At 42.5% G+C, this 23745-nt stretch overlaps 2 protein-coding genes across 4 annotated transcripts in view; one reads left to right on the top strand and one right to left on the bottom strand.

The window, feature by feature from the left end:
* The window catches only part of LOC108269120 (MICOS complex subunit MIC27), a 189687-nt gene that overhangs the window by 75209 nt on the left and 90733 nt on the right, over window positions 1-23745 (top strand). The window lies entirely within an intron of this gene.
* The window catches only part of LOC108268414 (teneurin-1), a 123969-nt gene that overhangs the window by 58393 nt on the left and 41831 nt on the right, over window positions 1-23745 (bottom strand). For both annotated transcript variants that reach the window (XM_047157043.2, XM_047157042.2), the window contains 5 exons: window positions 18913-19115; window positions 15952-16138; window positions 8933-9034; window positions 6224-6418; window positions 4085-4285 (listed from right to left, as the gene is read on the bottom strand). In XM_047157043.2, the coding sequence (XP_047012999.2) occupies window positions 4085-4285; window positions 6224-6418; window positions 8933-9034; window positions 15952-16138; window positions 18913-19115 (888 nt within the window). The remainder of the gene's footprint in view (window positions 1-4084; window positions 4286-6223; window positions 6419-8932; window positions 9035-15951; window positions 16139-18912; window positions 19116-23745) is intronic.

Genomic DNA, 23745 nt, shown 5'->3' with positions numbered 1-23745 from the left:
GGAAAGGAAACAATAGGTTGAACAGAAAAAAAAAAGATACCAAACAAGTTTATAAAAAAAACAAAAACAAAGAATAATTACAGTGCAAGTTTTCCTCCTTTCTTATAAACAACTGCCTTTGTAGCTGCTACAAGAAAAATATTTGCTCTCTTAAATTTCAGTCTAGCGGTGTTGTTAATTCTCGTGTTGTCATTGTAGTCACTCTTCATATATCAGATGGATTTTTCATTCAATTTACTGCCTTTCCACAATCACTTCCTGTAACCTTCACTCTCTCTCTAAGCCTCACTTCTCCTTCCTGATTTCCTCCACTGTAAAACATATCCGAGTAGCTCTTCTCTTTATTCAAAGATACTTTTTTCCTCTACATTAATGGATTTCCTTGATAGCCTATGTCGTCCTTTTCCAGATGCCTCCTCTCTGCACAGACAGTCATGGTTAATGCTGTCTGAAGACTCATGACTGTTCACTACAGAAGAGCATTGCTGCTACCGCCAGGTACCATGGGGTAACAAAAAAAATTTCAGCTTTCCTTAACAGGACACAATTATTTTGCATATTTTTGCTCTGCACATCAGGAAGACCAGACGTTGTAGTCTGTTGTAGTATGCAACACAACTCCGTATCCAGAATGCTTGCAATTGAACTGTGCTTGGCGTAAAAGCCGTGTAGTGTATGACAGTAAGCTTCTTTAGACTCAGGATTCTGCCATGGTGAAACAAATTTCATTCACTCTGCAGAATTCCACACAACATTCAAGAAACACTCGAAGACTGCACAACTCAAAGCCCCTTATCCCAATACTACAAAAGCATTTTTGGTAATCTTCTTGTAATAACTTGGCATCGAGTCAGCATCTAAGCATCATTCGAATTGTATTAGCATAGACTTACATGAGTTCGTGTTATACAACAGAGCAGGGTGATGATGTGAGTAATACTGCGGCCCATTCATTTCTTCATACAGGAGGTGTCTTGAAGCGTCAGTACAAACAAAGGCTTCTCCACTAAGTGTTAAATACGTTTCAGTTAGCGTGTTCAGTACTTTTTTCCCGTGTCATTCCTCTTTATTCCACGTGAATAGCATCATTGGAAATATCCATCAATCCTCTATATCGCTTTATCCTTTTCAGGGTCACGGGGAAACCTGGAGCCTATCCCAGGGAGCACAAGGCGGGGTACACCCTGGACAGGGTGCCAATCCATCGCAGGGCACAATCACATACACACTCACACACCCATTCATACACTACGGACACTTTTTTGGACATGTCTACCATGCATGTCTTTGGACTGGGGGAGGAGACCGGAGTACCCGGAGGAAACCCCCGTAGCACGGGGAGAACACGCAAACTCCACACACACAGGGCCACGGTAGGAATCGAACCCCCGACCCTGGAGGTGTGAGGCAAACATGCAAACCACTAAGCCACCGGTCACTGGAAATATTTTTACTGAGAAAAACACATTTTTCTTACCGTTATTGCTTCAAGCAATAGTTTTGTTTGTTTGTTTTAAAAAATTTCTTTATATATATATATAAAAAAAATATTCTGCTAAATAATCACAATCTGATCACTTGATTTATTTTTTCAGGTAAATCAAAAATCAAATCACCTCACTGGGCAATGAGGCCGATGCCGTTGTGTACGATTCGTCAAATAAGGAGCAAACACAGAGCGTAGAAAAGGCAAAGACGAGAGGTTTAAATTTGATAAATAAAACATCAAGACTTTCCATAATCAGGCTTAGTGCTCAGGCAGCACTACAAGTCAAGTGCAAAGCGAGGCAGGATACAATAAAATTACCGCGTAGATCTTGCTGATGAAAGGAGGAAGACTACATCAGACCAAGGCTAACAATCGTTTAAAAAATAACAGAAATAGCTCTTCAATCAAATGCGTAAAAAAGCTGACAAAAGACAGACACGTGGACACGTTGTATCCACTTATAGAGACAATTCTACATACACCTAGTACATCTAGAGTAAAGATATTCTGTCTCAATTTCAACTCGGTCTCAACTCTACACATTTCTCCTTACCGTACATTTTTGTTGTCTTGACTTGTTAATAAGTTAATAACACAAAAAAATGGTAGTGTTCCTCCCCTGTCTCAGTGCGAGGTAGTGTTCCTCCCCTGTCTCAGTGCGAGGTAGTGTTCCTCCCCTGTCTCAGTGTGAGGTAGTGTTCCTCCCTTGTCTCAGTGTGAGGTAGTGTTCCTCCCATCTCAGTGCGAGGTAGTGTTCCTCCTTTGTCTCAGTGTGAGGTAGTGTTCCTCCCCTGTCTCAGTGCGAAGGAGTGTTCCTCCCGTCTCAGTGTGAGGTAGTGTTCCTCCCTTGTCTCAGTGTGAGGTAGTGTTCCTCCCGTCTCAGTGTGAGGTAGTGTTCCTCCCCTGTCTCAGTGTGAGGTAGTGTTCCTCCCCTGTCTCAGTGTGAGGTAGTGTTCCTCCCCTGTCTCAGTGTGAGGTAGTGTTCCTCCCCTGTCAAAGTGTGAGGTAGTGTTCCTCCCCTGTCTCAGTGTGAGGTAGTGTTCCTCCTTTGTCTCAGTGTGAGGTAGTGTTCCTCCCCTGTCTCAGTGCGAAGGAGTGTTCCTCCCGTCTCAGTGCGAGGTAGTGTTCCTCCCCTGTCTCAGTGTGAGGTAGTGTTCCTCCCCTGTCTCAGTGCGAGGTAGTGTTCCTCCCCTGTGTTGGTGCGAGGTAGTGTTCCTCCCCTGTCTCAGTGCGAGGTAGTGTTCCTCCGCTGTGTCGGTGTGAGGTAGTGTTCCTCCCTTGTGTCGGTGTGAGGTAGTGTTCCTCCCCTGTCTCAGTGTGAGGTAGTGTCCCTCCCTTCTGTCGGTGTGAGGTAGTGTTCCTCCCCTGTGTCAGTGTGAGGTAGTGTTCCTCCCCTGTCTCAGTGTGAGGTAGTGTTCCTCCCTTGTGTCGGTGCGAGGTAGTGCTCCTCCCCTGTGTCGGTGTGAGGTAGTGTTCCTCCCCTGTCTCAGTGTGAGGTAGTGTTCCTCCCTTGTGTCGGTGCGAGGTAGTGTTCCTCCCTTGTGACGGTGTGAGGTAGTGTTCCTCCCTTGTGTCGGTGTGAGGTAGTGTTCCTCCCCTGTGTCAGTGTGAGGTAGTGTTCCTCCCCTGTCTCAGTGTGAGGTAGTGTTCCTCCCTTGTGTCGGTGTGAGGTAGTGTTCCTCCCCTGTGTCAGTGTGAGGTAGTGTTCCTCCCCTGTCTCAGTGTGAGGTAGTGCTCCTCCCCTGTGTCAGTGCAAGGTAGTGCTCCTCCCCTGTCTCAGTGTGAGGTAGTGTTCCTCCCTTGTGTCGGTGCGAGGTAGTGTTCCTCCCCTGTGTCGGTGCGAGGTAGTGTTCCTCCCCTGTCTCAGTGTAAGGTAGTGTCCCTCCCTTGTGTCGGTGTGAGGTAGTGTTCCTCCCTTGTGTCGGTGCGGGGTAGTGTTCCTCCCCTGTCTCAGTGTGAGGTAGTGCTCCTCCCCTGTGTTGGTGCGAGGTAGTGCTCCTCCCCTGTCTCAGTGTGAGGTAGTGTTCCTCCCTTGTGTCGGTGCGAGGTAGTGTTCCTCCCTTGTGACAGTGTGAGGTAGTGTTCCTCCCTTGTGTCGGTGTGAGGTAGTGTTCCTCCCCTGTGTCAGTGTGAGGTAGTGTTCCTCCCCTGTGTCAGTGTGAGGTAGTGTTCCTCCCTTGTGTCGGTGCGAGGTAGTGTTCCTCCCTTGTGACGGTGTGAGGTAGTGTTCCTCCCTTGTGTCGGTGTGAGGTAGTGTTCCTCCCCTGTGTCAGTGTGAGGTAGTGTTCCTCCCCTGTCTCAGTGTGAGGTAGTGTTCCTCCCTTGTGTCGGTGCGAGGTAGTGTTCCTCCCTTGTGTCGGTGCGAGGTAGTGTTCCTCCCTTGTGTCGGTGTGAGGTAGTGTTCCTCCCTTGTGTCGGTGTGAGGTAGTGTTCCTCCCCTGTCTCAGTGTGAGGTAGTGCTCCTCCCCTGTGTCAGTGCGAGGTAGTGTTCCTCCCTTGTGTTAGTGCAAGGAACGTTCTCCTCCTCCCTCCTGGAAAAAAAAACATGTTGGGATATTCAAGACAGCCACTGCATCTCTAGAACTCTCGCCTTACCTGTGAAGCAGTCGGATCCAGTCCAGTTGGGTTGGCACACACAGGTGCCACGCTCAGGCATATAGGTGCCATGACCAGAGCATTGCTCTTGACAGGCGGGAAGCGGGTTCTCACAGCTTATGCCACCCCAGCCAGGTGAGCACAGGCACTCACCCTTCACACAGACCCCGTGTCCTGCACAGTGGGGGTCCAAACAGTCCACTAGAGAAATAAGGCGCAGAGACGAGAATTACATTCACTTTTTGGACAGATTGCACGACTACCTTTTGAAAGTATCTTATCAAGAACTTTAAATGTCTGCACAGTTGTGACAATCTGATTATATGTTTTTCAGAATTTCATTATCAATCCAGCAATCATATAGCAGATAAATACACTACATGGCCAAAAGTTTCTGGACACCTGTAGCATTACGATGTACCTTCACTGGCAGTAAGGGGCCCACGTGTTCAATCATAAACATACCCCTATAATGATAATGAGTAATTTATTGGTCACATATACATTACAGCACATCTATAGTTTTTTCACATACCCCAGCATGTTAGGAAGTTGGGGTCAGAGTGCAGGGTCGGCCATGATACAGCGCCCCCGGAGCAGAGAGGGTTAAGGGCCTTGCTCAAGGGCCCAACAGTGGCAGCTTGGCAGTGCTGGGGCTTGAATCCCCGACCTTCCGATCAGTAACCCAGAGCCTTAACCATCAAGCCACCTCTGCCCATGAAGGCATAGTTTGCCAGATTTGGAGTAAACTAATGCAAGTGTCCTGCACAGACCCCTGACTTCAACCCCACTGAACACTTTTGGGCTGAATTGGGATGCATACTAGACCACAGGTTTTCTCAGTGCCTGACCTCACTAACGCTCTTGCAGTTGAATGGGCAAATCCCCATAGCCATGCTCCAAAATCCAGCGGAAAGCCTTCTCAGAAGAATGGAGGCTATTATAACAGTAAAGTATGGAATAAATCTAAAAACGAGACGTTCAGGACGCTTCTGAGTATGATAGAAAAGAGTCCCAAAAATATCGATCATATCGTGTAAGTGAATTACTGAAACTGTATATACACAGCTCTAAGCTGTATCCTTATTACATACGTCCTCTCTATTAAATAAATAAATAAATAAATAAATACTGCAAGATATGATACAAGAACACTGCAGTCCAACAGCACTCTGCAGCAATATAATAACACCGTTGTAGGATAAATGGTCTGTGCTGCTCTCTAAAAAAAAAAAAAAACTGCAGTACTTGATAAGGATCTCTTTCCATTTGAAAAGCTTGAGCAGTATGAAAACACCCACAATGCCTCTCTGTTTGAAAAGCACATTTAACAAGACACGATATAGCGGCACATTCTTTGGCAAATAAAATCACCCGACACTTTAACAATCTCTCCTCATTGCCTACTGTATTAACAGCCTAGTAAAGCGATTCCATTTCGCCTGTGTAATTAGTCTGATTCTCTTGGCTTTCATTGAAGCTCAGCCTCATCAGCTCAAGGTTATACATGTAAGCAAGGCTTCAGACAGCACAGCCCACTATTATCACTGTGGATATTCAACTGGCGATCCCATTGATTTTGTGTTTAAGGCCGGCGGATTGCTTGCTGTCTCGGAATGCAATCACAGAAGTTAACCCAGGAGACTTTCTGGCTCCGACTTAACCCAATGTTTTGCAAGCATGTCGGCAATCGGTCATGTGATTTTTTTTCAAATTTTTTATAAAAAAAGAGGTGTAAGAAGATATACGTCAAATAAGAGCACCAGCTATATCAAATAATCCACAAGCCATGTATCACCGAACAACAATATCGTATTGTTTTCACTTCGACTATACTATCGAGCCTTCTTTTCTATCCACGATTTACATTACGGATTTCTGACGACGATTTCCCATGAAAAGACCAGCAACACATTACTTTCTGGAAGACATGGTTTATTTGAAGTACTACGCTGGCCACTGGAGAAACAGAGAACAGTTAGGCCTACATCTGGTCTGCTGACTAGTCTGTTAGCAAGAGGTTATACAGGGTAGAGGACAAAGCATTTTACCATATTGCTTCAAAATAACTAATAAGATACATTCGGACTCAAGGGTTAGCATTTTTGGCCTAGCCGCCTTTTAATCGTGTGCACGTACCATGCTCGCAGTTGTTGCCCTTGTACGCGGGGATGCAGATGCAGACGCCTTGGACACACTCTCCATGGTTGGAACAGGTTGGGTCAATGCACTGGTCTGCCGGGATGCTGCATTCTGGCCCTTTCCAGCCCTCGTGGCATATGCACCGACCTTTTCCATATTCGCCATTACCGCTGCACAGTACTGGGCATGTGTCTGCAAATAATAGCGATCCATCCAAACAGGAGCCACAGTGACAGAAAACACAACTGCTCGTCCATCATCATAGCAAACAGTCTAAGATGACTGCATTATACAGTACATCGTCATGGTTTGTTCTATCTGCCTATCTTGCTAACCCAGTGGATTGACAGGGACACTGTACTGTATGTACTCGTGAAGCATTTGTAGGGCTAAATGCTAAACTTAAAGCTATAAATAAAATTAGCAGACTAAACGATAACAGTCAGGCACTCTGGGAATATATTTACGAGTCATGTTATATCTATTTTAGTATCGCAAAAGCACTCTCATTTGTCACTCAGTCTCTGTTGTCTTTGAAGTCATAAGGCCTTGGGGAAATATATATGCGACCTGTTTCTCATGTAAACGAGTTAGGCACATAATCACTATGCACCAGTTAGTTTGTAGATACACTGTGTTTCACTCTGGAGGGTTCAAAGCACAAAACTGTCACATAAATAAGCGTATGGAAAATGATGTATTTACAGTGTAGACTTAATGATTCATATGCATCCCGTTTGCATTTCCCACCACCTTGCCTCCTGCTCAATAAAAAAGACACCCCGCTCTACTTACTGTTCCGCACAGAGGGGAGTCAAAAGGTCGGTACACGTTTAATCGATACTAATGCTCCGCAGCCGAAAATGTCCTTTAAATTCTCATGTTTATAAAATACTTTATAGAACTTTGTGCGCTTGAGGAAATTTCTCTTAACGTGTCTCTTAAAGAGGAACAACTGACACGAAACCTTTATTCCTTATTGGCGCACCTAACTGGATGAACCCCAAATGCCTGAGGGTTTTTGTGTGTTTAGTCTGTATGTGCTATTACTGACATAAAAAGATATATTGGGTTATTTCAAAATAGAGTTTACAATCACCATAAAATAAAGACGTAGGTCAGTAGATGGTCCATTGCTACGTGAATACAAGGGCTGAGGGCTTGCCTGAATGTAGCCGACATAGAAATGGCTTCAAAATCAAATCTCCTATAATAAAAAAAAAGAGCTCCACTAAACCATGAATATTTATATTTAATATTACATGCGGTAATTCAGTAGAGCTGCATTAACAGCAGCCTCCGTGAAACCTTAATGAAATCAAATAAACAGTAATCAGCCATTTTAGCAAACAGTCATATGAGCAACCATGCCTGACTTTCCTCTAGAGATCTTCAAAGTGCCAGTAGCTCAGCTGCTGCAAGTCACAAGCTGTTTGAACAATTACAAGGTAAACAATTACAAGGAAGGTCAAATGCTTTTATACCTTCAAAAAGTCACCTTGCCTTGGTTTTGCTGAGGTCATACCCTCTTTATCTCCTTTTCTGTCCTCCATGAGAACAGCGTAAGTCTCTTATCCAAGCCTGTCTATTAGTCTCTATAACATCCCTGGCATGAGGCCCATGACAGCAGCAATAAGAGGTGCATTCATATGCCTGGGACCTCCAGAGACTGGGAGAAGGTGCAGGAATCAAGTCCGAATAATAGGCTATAAGCAACGCTGAATGACATCTCCGAGACCGAGCGGTGGAGCTAAAACCGACCTGATTTATTGGCCCTTTGCATTCCAGCAGAGCCATTTTTAAAGTCTCTGAAGCCTGTAATCATTTACAGGCATGACAGCAGACAGAGAAAGAGGGGAAAAAAGGAATCAAGGGAGCAAGAGCGAGTGAGGGATAGTGGGAAACTTCACTCAAGCCGTTTGCTTCCAGATGCCCTTCTCCAGCTCTTGACAAAACAATGCACTGACCTTTTATGCTGCAAAAGTTGTCTGTTTTATTTCAGTCCACATTACCGTGGCATCAAAGGCTGCTGGATTCCATGCATGCCCAAACGTTAGCATGTACGGAAGCCCGAAAGGATCAATTCTTTGCCCCATCCAGAAGATTATGTTATATAAAACCCTCAGGTTTTGATCTCCCTCGGAAGAGAGCTCTAATGATGGAGGAACCAAAGCCAGTATGGCATGAGTCAGAATCTTGAATGAGTCAGTGTGCATGAAGGTATGAAGAGCTATTAGACATGCCATGTCTTCTAGACTTGTACATTATTTAGGCACACTGTCCTGATCTGAAGAGAAGGGAAGCAAATATATATTGGTATTAACCACATTTGGTCAATGATAGCGAAACAGCAAGTGCAGTTTTTGTACACAACACGTCCTACGACCTTAAACTTCTTCATCAACAGAAGACTTCACTGCTTTCACTGTATGGCAGTGACACTTGTTTTGTTCTTGACATGCTTTTTTCTCTTTTTTTTCAATCCTACATGAGTTTGTTTGGGGTTTTTGTTTTGTTTTTTCAAAAATTCTCCCATATGTGCACTCAGGTAGCTCAGGAATGCAGTGACCTTTCCCCATTGAACCCTGGAAGGAGATAAAAAGGAAGGGCAGAGGAGGAGAGAGGAGGACAGGGAGAAATGGTATGTGTCCACGCCTTATTTCAGCAGCATTACCCATAAACCCTTGAGAAAATCTGGACACTGACCTCTCTCACAGTTTGGTCCGAGAAAGCTGGGGAAACAGTGGCAGTGACCAGCAACACACTCGCCATTGCCATTGCAGTTGGAGGAGCATCTTTCCATGGCCTCTGCACAGCATACATAATAGTATTATTACCTTAGAATACATTTTTCAAACCCCAATTCATTCTTGATCACACAAAGAAATAAAGAAAGAAAGAAAAATAAAGACCCTTCTGGTTTATGCCCACTTCCAGTGTAAATCTGAATAGAAGATCACATCATGTTCCACTCCTGTCAGCCAAGAACAGCAATCTGAGACTACAGTGGGGACAGACTCACCAAAACTGGACAGGTGAACATCAGAAAAATACTCTTTATTCTTTTTTTTTTCTTTTCTTTTTTTTGCACCATTCTGTGTAAACTCTAGAGACTATTGTGTGTGAAAATTCCAGGACATCAGCAGTTTCTGAAATACTCAGTCCATCCATTCTGGCACCAACAACCATGCCGCATATGATCACTGATCATATGATTACATGTCTCCCTGTTTGGATGTTTGATGTGAACATTAACCAGAGCTTTTGACGTGTATCTGCATGAATTTATGCATTGGACGTCGGAGTGTACGAGTGAATGCTGGCTGCCGCTGCCCGTCTTTATTCGTTCGCCTATTTGGATTAAATCTCTTTGGTCATGGTGGATCTTTACACCTTATATTTGACAATTACATATTACATGTTTTGAGGACTTTTTTATTTTTTGGTCACCATCTCCTTCCCTGTTCTTCATTGTGAACCTTCGATCCCACATTACTGCCAGAGTGCTGCGTATCGACCCGTCTCCACTTACTCTCTGGTCTTTTACCTGCTACTATTTTCTGGGGTTTAAAGGTCTGGGGCATTATTTTCCAGTCTGGTCTTGTCCTACCAAAATTGTTTTCTGGGTGGTTCAGGCTAACGTGTTCTCTAACATGGTCGTGTAGATGGGGTAGAAAGAGGAGCTGTTTATGGTGGAGTGTTTTTTCCGTGCTTGCCGGTTTTTACAGCTCTTTTACTGTGCATGGCTGGTCAGCCGTAGCGGTTTTATTGTTCCTCTGAATATTTTTCTACACTGGCTTTTTGCTACTCATTAGTAGAGCTTAAACGTTTGAACTCGGTATCACCTTTACCAGCAGGAACGTATAAAACTAGTGTCTCGCTGGGGATTGCACGTCGCCCTCGCTCTGTTCACCGAGGAACACGTCGTACTCTCCTCACACCTCCGCAGATGATCTTTTACTACCTTTTCGGTCTACCTTTTCACTACTTTCACACTAGATCAAGTTCTGGAAATGGAATGAACTTTGGAAACCTCAGATCACTGGAGTATTTACCAACACATTCACCATCTAATCCCAAGTCAGATCCATCGTGGTTTTCGGACCGTCCTGTCAAATTGACATTAATGAATGCTGGATCTCTGTCCAACAAAACTTTCCAAGCTTTGAGCCGCAGCTCTTCAAGGTTGATCTCACTACCTCCTTTCTTTGCGCCCTGGTTTACGGCTACCTAATGTCGATAAGGATTTCATCTGGCTTCCCGGATGTCACACTATGATAGACTTCTGATTCTGGGTGGCTTTAATATCCATGTCTGCTGCCAGTCTAACCCCTTGGTCAAAGAGTTTCTTTGTCTTATGGACCCACTTAACTTTGTATAATTTCTTTCTGGACCCACTCACCAAAAGGGTCACACCTTGGACTTAAGTGTTCACTCTCACTTGGTTTTTCAGTGTCTAATCTTGAAATCTGCAACACTGCAACTCTCTGATCATTGTCCAGTGGTTTTTGCCACCGTGCTGCCTTGTACTCTCCCCAAATCTTATTATTCACCACGTTTTTCCAGATGTTTTCATTCCTCTATTGCCAGGACATTCAATGATGTGTATTTATCTACCCAAACCACTAATGTTGTGAAAGCCCTCTCTTCTCGTGTCTATCCGGATGAATTGGTTTATTTTTTGAACAGTACCTACACCGCTACCTTGGACTCAATTGATCCCTTGAAATTACAGAGATCCAAGGTGATGTAGAAAGTTCAGCGCTGGTTAAATAGCTCCACTCGCACTCTCAGGCAGGAGTGTATTTGAACTGAGCGCAGATGGAAGAAAGACAAACTTCAGGTATCACTAGAAATCTTCAGGGAGTTGTCTTAAGTGGCATCAGAGCGCCGTTAAGGAGGCACAGTCGAAATACGTCTGATTTAATTGCACCAAATGCACAAAGGACCGAAGGTCTTTTTTTAGTACAATTAATGCCTTTCTAAATCCCTCTCCTAGTGTTCCATTCGAGATTTCTACTGACCCGTGTGATCAGTTTTTAACACATTTTACTCATAAAATTCAGTGTAGTCGGTCTAACATACCCTCTCATAATTCGTCTCTAGAAACTCGTTCTTTCTCTTTTTCAACCAGCGTCTCCTTCACAGCTCTTTGATATATTTTTCTAGTATGAAGTCCTCTTTCTGGCCTTCTGATGTTCTGCCTTCGCATATTTTTAAAGAGGATTTTCCTGCTTTGAGCTATTATTAATAGCTCTCTAGTCAATTGGGTGGTGCCTGGCACTTTTAAACATGCTATAATACAACCGCTGTTTAAAAAAAAAAAAAAGCATCATCTCGATCAGCATGTCATGAAAAATTACAGACCCGTTTCCAAACTATCTTTCGTTTGAAAAGTCTTGGGAAAAGTTTCTTCTCAGATTTCTTCGTACCCGAATGCTTTTAGTATTTTCGATACATTTCAGTCCGGTTTCAGGGAACTTCACAGTACTGAATCTGCTTTGTTGAAGGTCACCGATGATATCTTACTCAGTCTTGACTCAGTGGAGTCAAGACTGGATTAAAATCTTGCTGGATTTTAATCTTGCTTGATTTGAGTCCAGGATTTGACACAGTAGATCATGATATCCTTTTACAAAGACTCGGTCATGTAGCTGCGTTTCAGAGGCCTGTTCTGGAGTGGTTTGCCTCTTACCTCAACCTTTTCTGTTAATAGAGAAGTGTTTCTCATCCTGTGTTCAAATTTCCTATGGTGTTCCCCAGGGTTCCATTTTGGGTCCTCTTCTCTTTTCTTTATATATGCTTCCTCTAGGTCATATCATTGAGAGACACTACTCCTCGTATCATTTCTATGCCGATGACACTCAGCTTTATCTTCCGGTAAAAAATATTAGCTGCTCTCTGTCTAGTTTGTTCGACTGTCTGCATGACATGAAATGCTGGATAGACTTGAATTTTTTACAGCTAAACAACGATAAAACTGAAATAATCAAATCGCCTTTGGTCCACTGGCTCCGTTCTCAGTCAGCTTGGTCCCCTCTCTTCTAACGTGCGTGACTGTGTCGAAAACCTTGGCGTCCTTTTTGACTCCACGCTGTGCTTTGATAAGCAGACTAGTGCTGTTGTAAAAAGCCGTTTCTTTCCGTTAAGATCTATTGCTAGAATCAAGACGATGCTTTCTAAGAAGGACCTCGAAACTGTTATACATGCATGTAGAACGTCTAGGTTTTTCAAGCTTTGCATGGACTTGCTCCTCAGTATATCTGTGATCTTCTCACCCCTTCAATCATCCAATCTATTACTACATGAGGCTAAAGGTTCGGGCTTTTTCGGTGGCTGCTCCTAGGCTTCGGAATAGTCTTCCTCTCCACACTATGTTTAAATCCTCTTTGCAGAACTATTTGTATTCTTTATGTTTTAATTGAGGGTGTAAATTTTCCATTAGGCCTTTTTTGGTTTTTGTCTAGTCTTTTAATTTGTTTTAATTCTGTTTTATATGTACAGCACTTTAGGTTCAACATCAGTTGTATTAAAATGTTCTCTATAATTCAATAAACTAAACTAAACTAAACTATTTTTAGCTACTTGAACTGCAGAGAAACGCATATATTTTGTGCTAATTTATATTCTGGTACATGCCTGCTATGCCATTCCCACCACATCAGGTTACACATTTGATTTGCCCTGCAGGCCAAGTGTGGTTGTTTTGGAATAAAGTTTCAAGCCCTATGCTCTGCCCCAATACAGCTGAGATATTTATAAAATGCATGATTTTACTTCATGTGTCAGTTGTTTTGAATATTTCTATTCATGTATTCTTAAATACCAGCAGACTGACTAATTAGGCTAATTGGGTTAATAGGAAAACTATGACATGGTTTCACCTTCAAAGGTTTAGCACCTGCTAGGGGGACAGAAAAACGCTATAGTCTGGGAAATAAGGTGTTAACATTGGATATACACACGGACACATTTTAATTTATAAATGTAAAGTTATTTATAAAGTTTAGTTATCGTGACATGTCAATACTCTACTGGCTACAAAATGAACAATAAAACAATATGAGCAAATGCTTGTATTTGTGCTGTTTAGACAATGTCTTGGGCTTGATTACCAGACATTAGACATAATAAAATCAGGCTGCTTCAAAAGCTTCATCATTCTGGACTTCAGCTCCCAACACTGTGCCAATATGTATATCACACATTTAGGAAAAGCCTACATTAAAAGTGGACATCATGATGGATGGGCAGAATAGGAACACAAACAACAGCGCACAGCAGGACAAGAGAGGAGAAAAACACAGAAGGGATGTTTCTGAATCAGCAGGAAGAAAGAACTACCACGGACGAGCCTTCTACATCAACTGCACACTGATATTTTTATCCCCGGTGCTTTTTGTTGCCCACACACAAGAGGGAAAATAAAAATAGAAGTAATAGCCAGCTCCTACGAGAAGCCAAGAAGCATTTTGCACTGGCAGATGACTAATGATACACACAGCGATCAGCTATGACATTAAAACCACTGAAAGGTGAAGTGAATAACATTGAGTATGTCATTACAATGGCGCCTGTCAAGGTGTGGGATATATTACACAGCAAGTGAACAGTCAGTTCTTGAAGTCGATGTGCTGGAAGCAGGAGAAATGGGCAAGTGTAAGGATCTGAGAAACTTTGACAAGGGCCAAATTGTGATGGTTAAACCAGCGGTTCTTTAACTGTTTGGGAGTGCGACCCACTTTTTAAGAATGACCCCCAACCCCCCAAATGTCGCGTACTATTCACTCAGTGGGATGGTTGGGCTTTGATAGAGGATGCACAGCGGTCCAGTCATGGCTGAGTAGGGCTGAGGAAAGACGCAAACTATCTTCAACCATGAGTCTGTCTCTATCCTTGTTCTTCGGGTACATATATATATATATATATATATATATGTATGTAGTCCATAAATAAAGTTGTGTAATAAAGTGGAATGATACGGGGAAAAAAGAATTGAACACACTAAGAAAAAGCAGTTCTCCAAGGCAAGGAACCAGCTGAAATCCGTAAGTAGTTAGAAAGCAATTATACCTCCTATCTGTGCAAATTAATATCAGCTGGTTAGTAAATTGATGGTCTATAAAAAGGCTTTTCGTTACCAAGGTGTCACACAAGAAACATCTCATGATGGGTAAAAGAAAAGAGCTCTCCCAAGACCTTGACAACCTTACTGTTGCTAAACAGATTGATGACCCAGTCAATCACCTCACTTGAATCCAATTGAACAAGATTTAAAGACGATATGTTTAGAAGAACGGGCTAAAATCACACCTGAATACTGCGTCCCATTAATTTCTTCATACAGGAAGCGTCTTGAAGCTGTCATTACAAAGAAAGGCTTCTCCACTAAGTATTAAATACGTTTCGTTTAGCGTGTTCAGTACTTTTTTCCCCGTGTCATTTCTCTTTATTACACATAACTTCGTTCATGGACTTTAATGTTTGGATTTCTTTACATGTGTGGATTTCTTGAGTTAATACCAAAGTCTGGTGAAAATTTCATGTAAATAGTCTCATTGGAAAAATATTTACTGAAAAAAATGTTGATGCTTCCAATACATATTTCCCCCCACTGTATATATTACGCTCAAATTCAGAGTCGTATGCCGTCGTAATTAACAGTATTTTATCAGCTTGCTTCATTGACACTCGAGCCAGGTCACTCAAGTGACCTCAAGACAATGGGTACAATCATTTCACCATAAGCATTTCAGTTTGATAAAAAGTGCAGGAGATTAATGCTTGAGATACAACTATATTTAGGTTATGACATTTATTATCCAGTAAAAAGTGTCTTTCAAACACTTATGGTATCTCCCGTACTATCTCCGCTGCATTCGGACGACAGAGTGCACAACTGCCTGGTATTTCACGCGTTTAGCCTGCTCGGTGCACCCATGCATTGGCGATAGTATGACCTATTTTAGGGGTGGTCAAATTGATAGACATTTTCTTTTCAGATAGACTGAGCAATGCAAACTATTTTGCACTATTAAAACTTAGTAGTATGTGAAAATTTCAAGACACCCCCGCCCTCCCCCCCAACATCTTGTTTTTGACGTCCTTCGGGGAAGAGCCATGATGGCTGAACACAATGGGAATGTATCATGAAGATGATACATCCACCAGACGTATGCACCTTACGAAGGTGCTGATTAAACTGCCTGACTACACAGATACCGTATACCATTTTCCGTGAGAATAAAAGGTTAATGTTCATTTCTGTTGCCCAGGGCTGTCATGATATTCGCCGACCATTGTTTCAAATGATTTACAACAAGGAAAATTTCCTGGAAGATAAAAAGTCCAAGTTTGCCTTCAGATGTATCAGGTTATGATTTGATCCACTCTTCAATTGACAAGCAAACTAAACGTCACGGCAAACTAGCAACTCAATTTCCCAGAATGCACCACGAACTACAAACATGGCCGACGACTGCAACTCCCAACGGAACACACTGACACGTCACTTTCCCCTGAGGACTGATCACACACACCTGTTCCCAATCACACCGGCATTCCCAAAACACTACTTAAGAGATTGCTCATTCACAGACTTTTCATGAAGTAATACGTTCAGTTGCCATAGAGCTATTGTCTCATTTATTTAAAAGCTGGACAAATAAATAACAAGGAAAAAACCAGAAGAATTACAACTTGCTAATGCTATTTGGTAGCCTTACCAATAGTGGTGCTCAGAAGCAAGACTTGTTCCACCTTCTTGCCGTCATTGTAAAGTGCCAAGTACCACGTTCCAGGGTCCATGTACTCAATGAAGCCTGTTTCCTGCAGGGAGTGAAGCTGCAGGTTCCTCTGCTCAGAGTTCAAGTTGATCAACTGCTTTCCATCCAGGAGCTTCACAAAGTCAAACTGAAGGGAGGGATGAAGGAAAGTCAGAATAAACATATACATGATGTAGAGGAACTTTCGGAACATTTTGATTCATCTCCTTGAAAGTTGCGGCTTTAGGAAGAAGTGTGGCAATGAGATAAAGGACAAATTAGGTCCTTAACAGGTTCTTAAGGTTCTGGGTGTAGAGTTGTTTTTACAATATGTGGCAGGAAAGAGTGGAAGGTTTTAGACTGGCCAAGTCAATCACCAGATCTTGATGCAGAAATTGCAAGCAAGGAACATGCAACCAAATAATCTATTTAGTGTTATTTACTTTAATTTACTTCAAGACTTGTCTGTTCCTATACTTTTGCTCACCTAAAAAATGATAAAAAACACACAGTGGTGCTTGAAATTGTGTGAACCCTTTAGAATTGTATGTATTTCTGCAGAAATATGATCTAAAACAACAGTACATTTCCACACAAGTCCTAAAAGAACTCAATTAAATGAATGAGAGAAAAATATTATACATGGTCATTTGTTTATCGAGGAAAATGATGTCTGTGAGTGACAGAAGTATGTGAACCTTTTGCTTTCAGTATCTGGTGTGACCTCCTTGTGCAGTAATAACTGTAATTAAACGTTTGGGGTAACTGTCGACCATCTGCACGTCGTCTCCGAGGAATTTTATCCCGTTCCTCAGTACAGAACAGCTTCGACTCTGGGATGTTGGTGTGTTTCCTCACATGAACTGCTTGCTTCAGGTCCTTCCACAACATTTCTATTGGATTAAGGTCAGGACTTTGACTCGGCCGTTCCAAAACATTAACTTTACTCTTCTTTAACCGTTCTCTGGTAGAACGACTCGTGTGTTCTTGGGGACGCTGCCTTGGTGCATGACCCATTTTCTCTTGAGAGTCAGTTCCTTTATAATTCACTGGTATAATTCAGAATTCATTGTTCCATCAATGATGGCAAGCTGACCTGGCCCAGATGCAGCAAAACAGGCCCAAGTCATGATACTACCTTCACCACATTGCACAGATGGGATATGGATGCTTATGCTGGAATGCAGTAATTTTCCTTTCTCCAAATAAAACACCATCCATCCATCTTCTATACCACTTAATCCTTTTCAGGGTCACGGAGCCTACCTGGAGCCTATCCCAGGGAGCATCAGGCATGAGGCGGGGTACATCCTGGACGTGGTGCCAATCCATCGCAGGGCACCATCACATGCACACACCCATTCACACACTACGGACACTTTGGACATGCCAATAAGCCTACCATGCATGTCTTTGGACTGGGGGGAACCCCCGCAGCACGGGGAGAACATGCAAACTCCACACAGACAGGGCCACGGTGGGAATCAAACCCCCGACCCTGGAGGTGTGAGGTGAACGTGCTAACCACTAAGCCATCAATGTTCTTCTTGGAGAGCAGTGGCTTTCTCCATGCAATCCTGCCATGCACACCATTGTTCAGTGTTCTCCTAATGGTGGACTCATGAACATTAAAGTCAGAAGAGGCCTTTAATTGCTTAGAAGTTAATTTGGGTTCCTCGGTGACCTCATGGACTATTACACGTCTTGCTCTTGGAGTGATCTTTATTGGTCTCCACTCCTGGGCATGGTAACACCGGTCTTGAATTTCCTCCATGTGTACACAAACTGTCTGACTGTAGATAGGTGGAGTCCAAACTCTTTCGAGAGTTTCTGTTAAATAAATGAAGCTCTTTGGACATTGGATCTCTTTGGAAGTCTCAAGTTCCGATCATATTTCCTTGATATTGAAGTTGAGAGGCCGTATAAAGACGCATCCATTCAATAGCACGGTTCCAATATTGTTGAAACCCATCAAAGAAGCTTCTAAATCCCAATTCAACCCTGAACATGATGGTTCGGCACAACCCACCACGGGGAAGCACTCTGATCTGTATAGCCAATTTAAAATAGCATGAGATTGGTGTGATGAATCAAAAAAATTCCTTCTATGTCTTTTCTTTCCAGACCTTTTTTTAATTTGCAGTTTCGTGGTTAATTGATATCCCATAGCCCCTTATTACATTTGAGCAGTTACTGTTACTTTCTCTCTCTCTCTCACTCACACTCTCTCTCACTCACTCTCTCTCTCTCGTTCTCTCTCTCTCTCACTCATTCATTCACTCACTCAACTCAAGAGATTGGTGACCGTGCTCAGAATACACAAGCTGAGACAATGACTGCAGCAAATGCGGGGTTGAAACTGTCTAGACAGGGCTCTAACTTGGCCATGTGACATGGTCTTTTCTCATGGTGGTAGTTGAGATAACGAGGGCTGGGTCCTGAACAGGCACACACACACACTGAATCACCAGATAAGTGGGCTATGACTGTCCTTTCAGGCAGCCGGCTGCGCCTGACCTCACACGTGTCACTAGCTTTTGCTTATTTCCTCCGTGATGAGGCAAGCTAGTAGACAGAATGAGTTATTTTTCTCTCCTACTTCTGTTACTGGCTTTGTTACTGGTGCCCTGACTTTTATACCTTCAGAACAACAATGTCAGGAGGAAGGGTTTATTTCCTGCACTTCTAATCTATTAAATACTCATGATTGACAGTGCTGTATTAATGCCCCCCATCCCATCCACCCCCCCATCTCTTTTCTTATTGTGTTGAATCCTGAAAACTGCATGACTGACGCTTGCACATTCCACACATGGATAATGAAAGATGACGATGAAACCGGTGCTTTTTGTAACATTCCCCGTAGGGAGCTGTTGCAGGAATAAACGTTCTGGAAGGATAATTGGAGACGCCTTACCGTACCTGCGTGTGCGTGGGTGGGATGTTCCGCCTTCCGTAGATGCCAAGTAAAGCGTTTTGAGAGACGGAAAGGTTGAATTTGATATAAGTTGGGCGATGCACAGCCATGTGGAAGCGCCAGAACAGCCCGGGTGGGATCACCTGCACCACCTGGGTCCCAATGTCCACCTCTTCATGCTCTAGGGCCCACCCTCGCTGGTACTTATCTACCACACACATACAAACACACACACACACAAATACACACAACATAAATCAATAAGATCTCTGCTTTAGTTGATCTTATTTAAACTGCATGCCTGTCAAATGAAGTCAAGAGATGATGTACGATTTAGCTAGGCATGTAGGAGAACTTGGCAGATAAGTTACAACATTTGTTCACTTCAAACACAAGATGGAGGTTAAATTCCACACGACAGTTGTGCTCTAATTATTAGGCATATACTCGTCTTAAAGAACACGTTGACTTTTGCTTCTGATTGAGGCGAAAGCGTGCACTGATTTCTAATTTAAAATGCTTTTTTTTGTTGTTGTTCTGTGACACCTAGATGCAAAAGCAAATATTTCTTTATTTTCTATTACGTGCTTAATTGTTTCATTTTCGCATTTTATTCCACAGGGTTTTGCGGCGTACTGAAGAAATTAGATGGACTGTCAGTATAGTTGCTGCACTGCTGTGGTTTTACACATAAGCTGTCAGAAAGTTCTACAAATCCCTACGCAGATTTCCCACTAAGGTTGATATGAATAGTTTCACTCTTTAACTTGTAAATATGGTAATTGTGACATGAATGCGGCATTATGTGTGGCTGGCGGTAGTCCCATGCCCAACTGAGGTAATTAAGCCTTTGAATTAACCGGCTGACTGAACTCTTTTGTCTCCTTTAAAGTAGGCCATAAAATCCTCACTGGCAAGGCCCACTAAATTCATCTCCTGGACCGCACTATTGTGCTCGAGTAAATTTAACCGCCTCGAGCCTTTTTGTTAGCTCTACTTAATTGTTAGCCATCTCCTTCCCCTGCCACAACATTATACGCTCCAAGAAAATATACGGCAGCAGAAGACCTCAGTCAAGGCGAGGTGATTTATCAACGCTGTTTATTTTCTATCCACCTTACTACAAGGTATTGAGGGCCACTGAGTGTGCCTGTGGTAAAGGAGATATTTTCTTCCTTTCGCATTGGCCTCTGAACAGTGCAGCCAGAACAAAACTCTGTAGTTCAGGTCAGTAACATTCCAGTCAAAGTTACATACCGAGTAAAGATCCCTTATACTGTTCGTATAGTATTCGTACTGTACTAAACATATGAGAAAATGAACAATAAAATTGTGCATTAAAATAAAGTGTATTTGATAAGTTAATGAAGACTGGCTTATTGCCAGTGGCATTTTCCGACCATAAAGCAGTGACTGCTTTAATAAGTTTTGATAAGTTCTAAACCCCTAGAAGGAGTTTCGATGTAAAACTTCTCCATGATGAAGCATTCGAAACCAAATTCGCAAGTCTACTAACAGACTCTGTCGTTATAAATACAGGCTCAGTCGATGAATCCGAGGATACTTTGGGATGCTGTTAAAGGGTTTATTAGGGATTTTACTAGAGGCTATGCTTCCAACATAAGCAAGGCTCGTTCATCTAGATTACACGATTTGGAGTATAAACTTTTGGCATTAGATGGTCTTTTACAACGAAGTTATGATGAGGATGTTAGGCTTCAATTTGAGCTTGTTGAAAAAAGATATGAACGCCATTATGAAGCATTTTAAGCAAACTATTTTAACGGGACTAGGCCGAGCCGTTTACTCGACCCTTAGATTGCGGTCTAACGAATGTTTCTCGGATATATCACCACAATTAAGTCGAAAGACGGTAACGTTCTTAAAGAACTGATGTAAATCTTTTCTCGATGATTAAAAGGCTTCAGCTTCACCAGAAGTAGGATGTTTGGAGAATCAGGAGACCAAGAGCCAGGGTACAGTCAAAGAGATGATTTATTACGCGTGCAGAGACACCCGGGGCACGACAGCGTTTCGTAGTCTCAATCTTAGTCCAGAGATAAATTGGATACAATTGGCGTTTATACTGAGCTGTACGTGCAAGCAACGTACCCCAGGCTAGCTAAGGAAGGCATAAGAGAAAAATATAAGACAAAAGACGGAACACCTCGAGAAAGACGCAATCAAGGACAGAAACCCAAAGACCCAAAAACGTAAGATTTGAATTATGATTCAAATGATTGAATCATAATCATGGAAAATAAGGAAATATATTTCATAATTCCCCCCCTTTGGATGACCCTAAAATCATCCATTAAAGCCAGCTTAAACCTTTTATATGATTCTACGTACTAGAACCACTGGCCAGGTGATTAAACATTTACATATCCTAAAAGAAGGATAGGTCACACCCATTTATCAGTGTGTTAGATTAAACATAAAATCATATTAAATGTAATCAAGTTACATATATACGTGAACAAAACCACACGGAAAATGAGCTTTTTCAACCATTTATTCAACAGATATATCAATAGATGTGATATTCTTCTGTTTTTCTGTTACAACTCGCGGTATTCCACGGGTATGTTTAGTATGTTTTGTGTTCCAGACTCCAGTCCGGGTCTTCCTGTCCTGCCTTGGATGCTGCTCCATCAGCTTTGTGTGCTGCTTCTGTCCCGCAGATGACCTTAGCAATGAGCGACAGTATTTAACAGCGACGGAAGCCAGTGCCAACAGCTTAGAATTGCTGAAGCTCGGACACCACATACTCCTATACTTTACATTTCCCCTCGCCTTTATTTAAGGTGTGCGACGTAACCCTAGACTGGGTCGTAACAATCCCAGTGTTGTTCAGAGGGGTTGAGGTCCGGGCTCTGTACAGGTTACTCAAGTTCTTCCACATCAAGGTCACCAAAGCACATGGACCTTTTTTTGTGCATCATGTACAAACTAGAAGATTAGTTCTTGGGCTCTCTTGTACAGGGAATGAACTGGCACCCTGATTAAAACCAAATCTAATTATCATGTAGTGTGAATGGAAATGAATGAAGATGCTTAACGACTGAACGTCTTCAGACTGCAGTGGCCTTGGATTGCATTCACGACATTATGTAATATCCATGATTGTCTAGTAAGCTTAGGGAAAGAGTGGACTAAAGATTGAAATTATATATATATATATACACACACACGGTGTTGCTGGAAAGTTGCAAAACCTTTTTCTTGACACAGACACACGTGACTCACCTGACTCATGTGGACCTGCCAGAAGGCTATTGGAAAAATGTTTTGTGATTGGATGAGACCAAAATATAACTTTTTTTTGTTGTTGTTTGAATGTTGAAGTGTTATATTTGGAGAAAGGAAACTAGTGAATTCCAGCATAAGAACCTTATCCCATTTGTGAAACATGGTGGTGGTAGTACCACGTTTTGGGCCTGTTTTGCTGCATCTGCTCCAGGATGATTTGGCATTATGGATGGAACACTGAGTTCTGAATGATACCAGCGAATTCTAAAGGAAAATGTCAGGATGTCTGTATGTGAACTGAATCTGAAGAGAAGGTCGGTCATGCAGCAAGATAATGACCCTAAGCACACAAGTCATTTTATCAAAGGTCGAAGAAGAGTAAAGTTAATGTTTTGGAACGGCCGAGTCAAAGTCCTGACCTTAATCCAATAGAAATGTTGTGGAAGGACCTGAAGCGAGCGGTTCACGTGAGGAAACACACCAACATCCCAGAGTCGAAGCTGTTCTGTACTGAAGAACGGGATAAAACTCCTCCGAGCCGATGTGCAGATGGTCGACAGTCACCCCAAATGATTAGTTCCAGTTATTACTGCGCAAGGCGGTCACACCAGATACTGAAGGTTCACACGCTTTTCCCACTCACAGACATGTAATATTGGACCATTTTCCTTAATAAATAAGTGACCAAGTATGATATCTTTGTCTCATTTGTTTAAAAGGGTTCTCTTTATCTCCTTTTAGGACTCGTGTGAAAATCTAACAATGTTTTAGGTCATATTTATGTAGAAATTGACAACATTCTAAAGGGTTCGCAAACTTTCAAGCAGGTTTAAAGACTGTCCTGGAGACATATTGCAAATTAAATACGGTGTAGTGTTCATTTCTTTAACAAAATATAATACCTACAGCCTGCAGCCAATGGGAACGCTTCTCTATCGGCGCACGTCCTCACAGCACCAATCAGACCACCTCAGGGAATTCAACGGAGTCTTAACGGAGCCAAAAGTCTTTTAACAGATATGGATAAAGCTGTGTGCACGTACCTGAAATGATTTAATTAAGATTAAACTAAATAAATAAAAAATGAATAACTGTCAAAATGAACACTAATATGGTGGTGCAGCATTTAACCTTGCTGTCTCACAGCTCTAAGGTCCCTGATTCGACGGGGTTATTCCCAAAAACATGCTTGTAGGTGGACTGGCTACTCTAAATTTCCCCTAAGACAGAATGAGTTTGTGAATTTGTGTGTGTGTGTGGTGCCCTGTGATGAATGAGAGGTGGGATTACATCCAGGGTGTATTCCCAGGACAGGCTCTGGATCCACCATGACCTTGACCAGAATAAAGCACTTACTGAAGATGAATTGTTAAACAAATGAATGAATTAATGAATTACAAACGCCTGATACTCTCATGCAAAACGTATCGTATCGATGTACCTCCCTTCACTCGCTTTCGTTCATTATTAGCCACGTTAGCAATGTTTTGTGACCTATACAGTACCTTTACCATGCATGCATGCATGCTTCTAACGTTATATACTATTCCTTTTCTCTGCAAATCCAGGCGGTCTACCTTTAATTC

The sequence above is a fragment of the Ictalurus punctatus genome, chromosome 8 (genome assembly GCF_001660625.3).
Source record: "Ictalurus punctatus breed USDA103 chromosome 8, Coco_2.0, whole genome shotgun sequence".
In the NCBI taxonomy this organism is placed as follows: Eukaryota; Metazoa; Chordata; class Actinopteri; order Siluriformes; family Ictaluridae; genus Ictalurus; species Ictalurus punctatus.
This window is presented reverse-complemented; position numbering and strand designations above follow the sequence as displayed.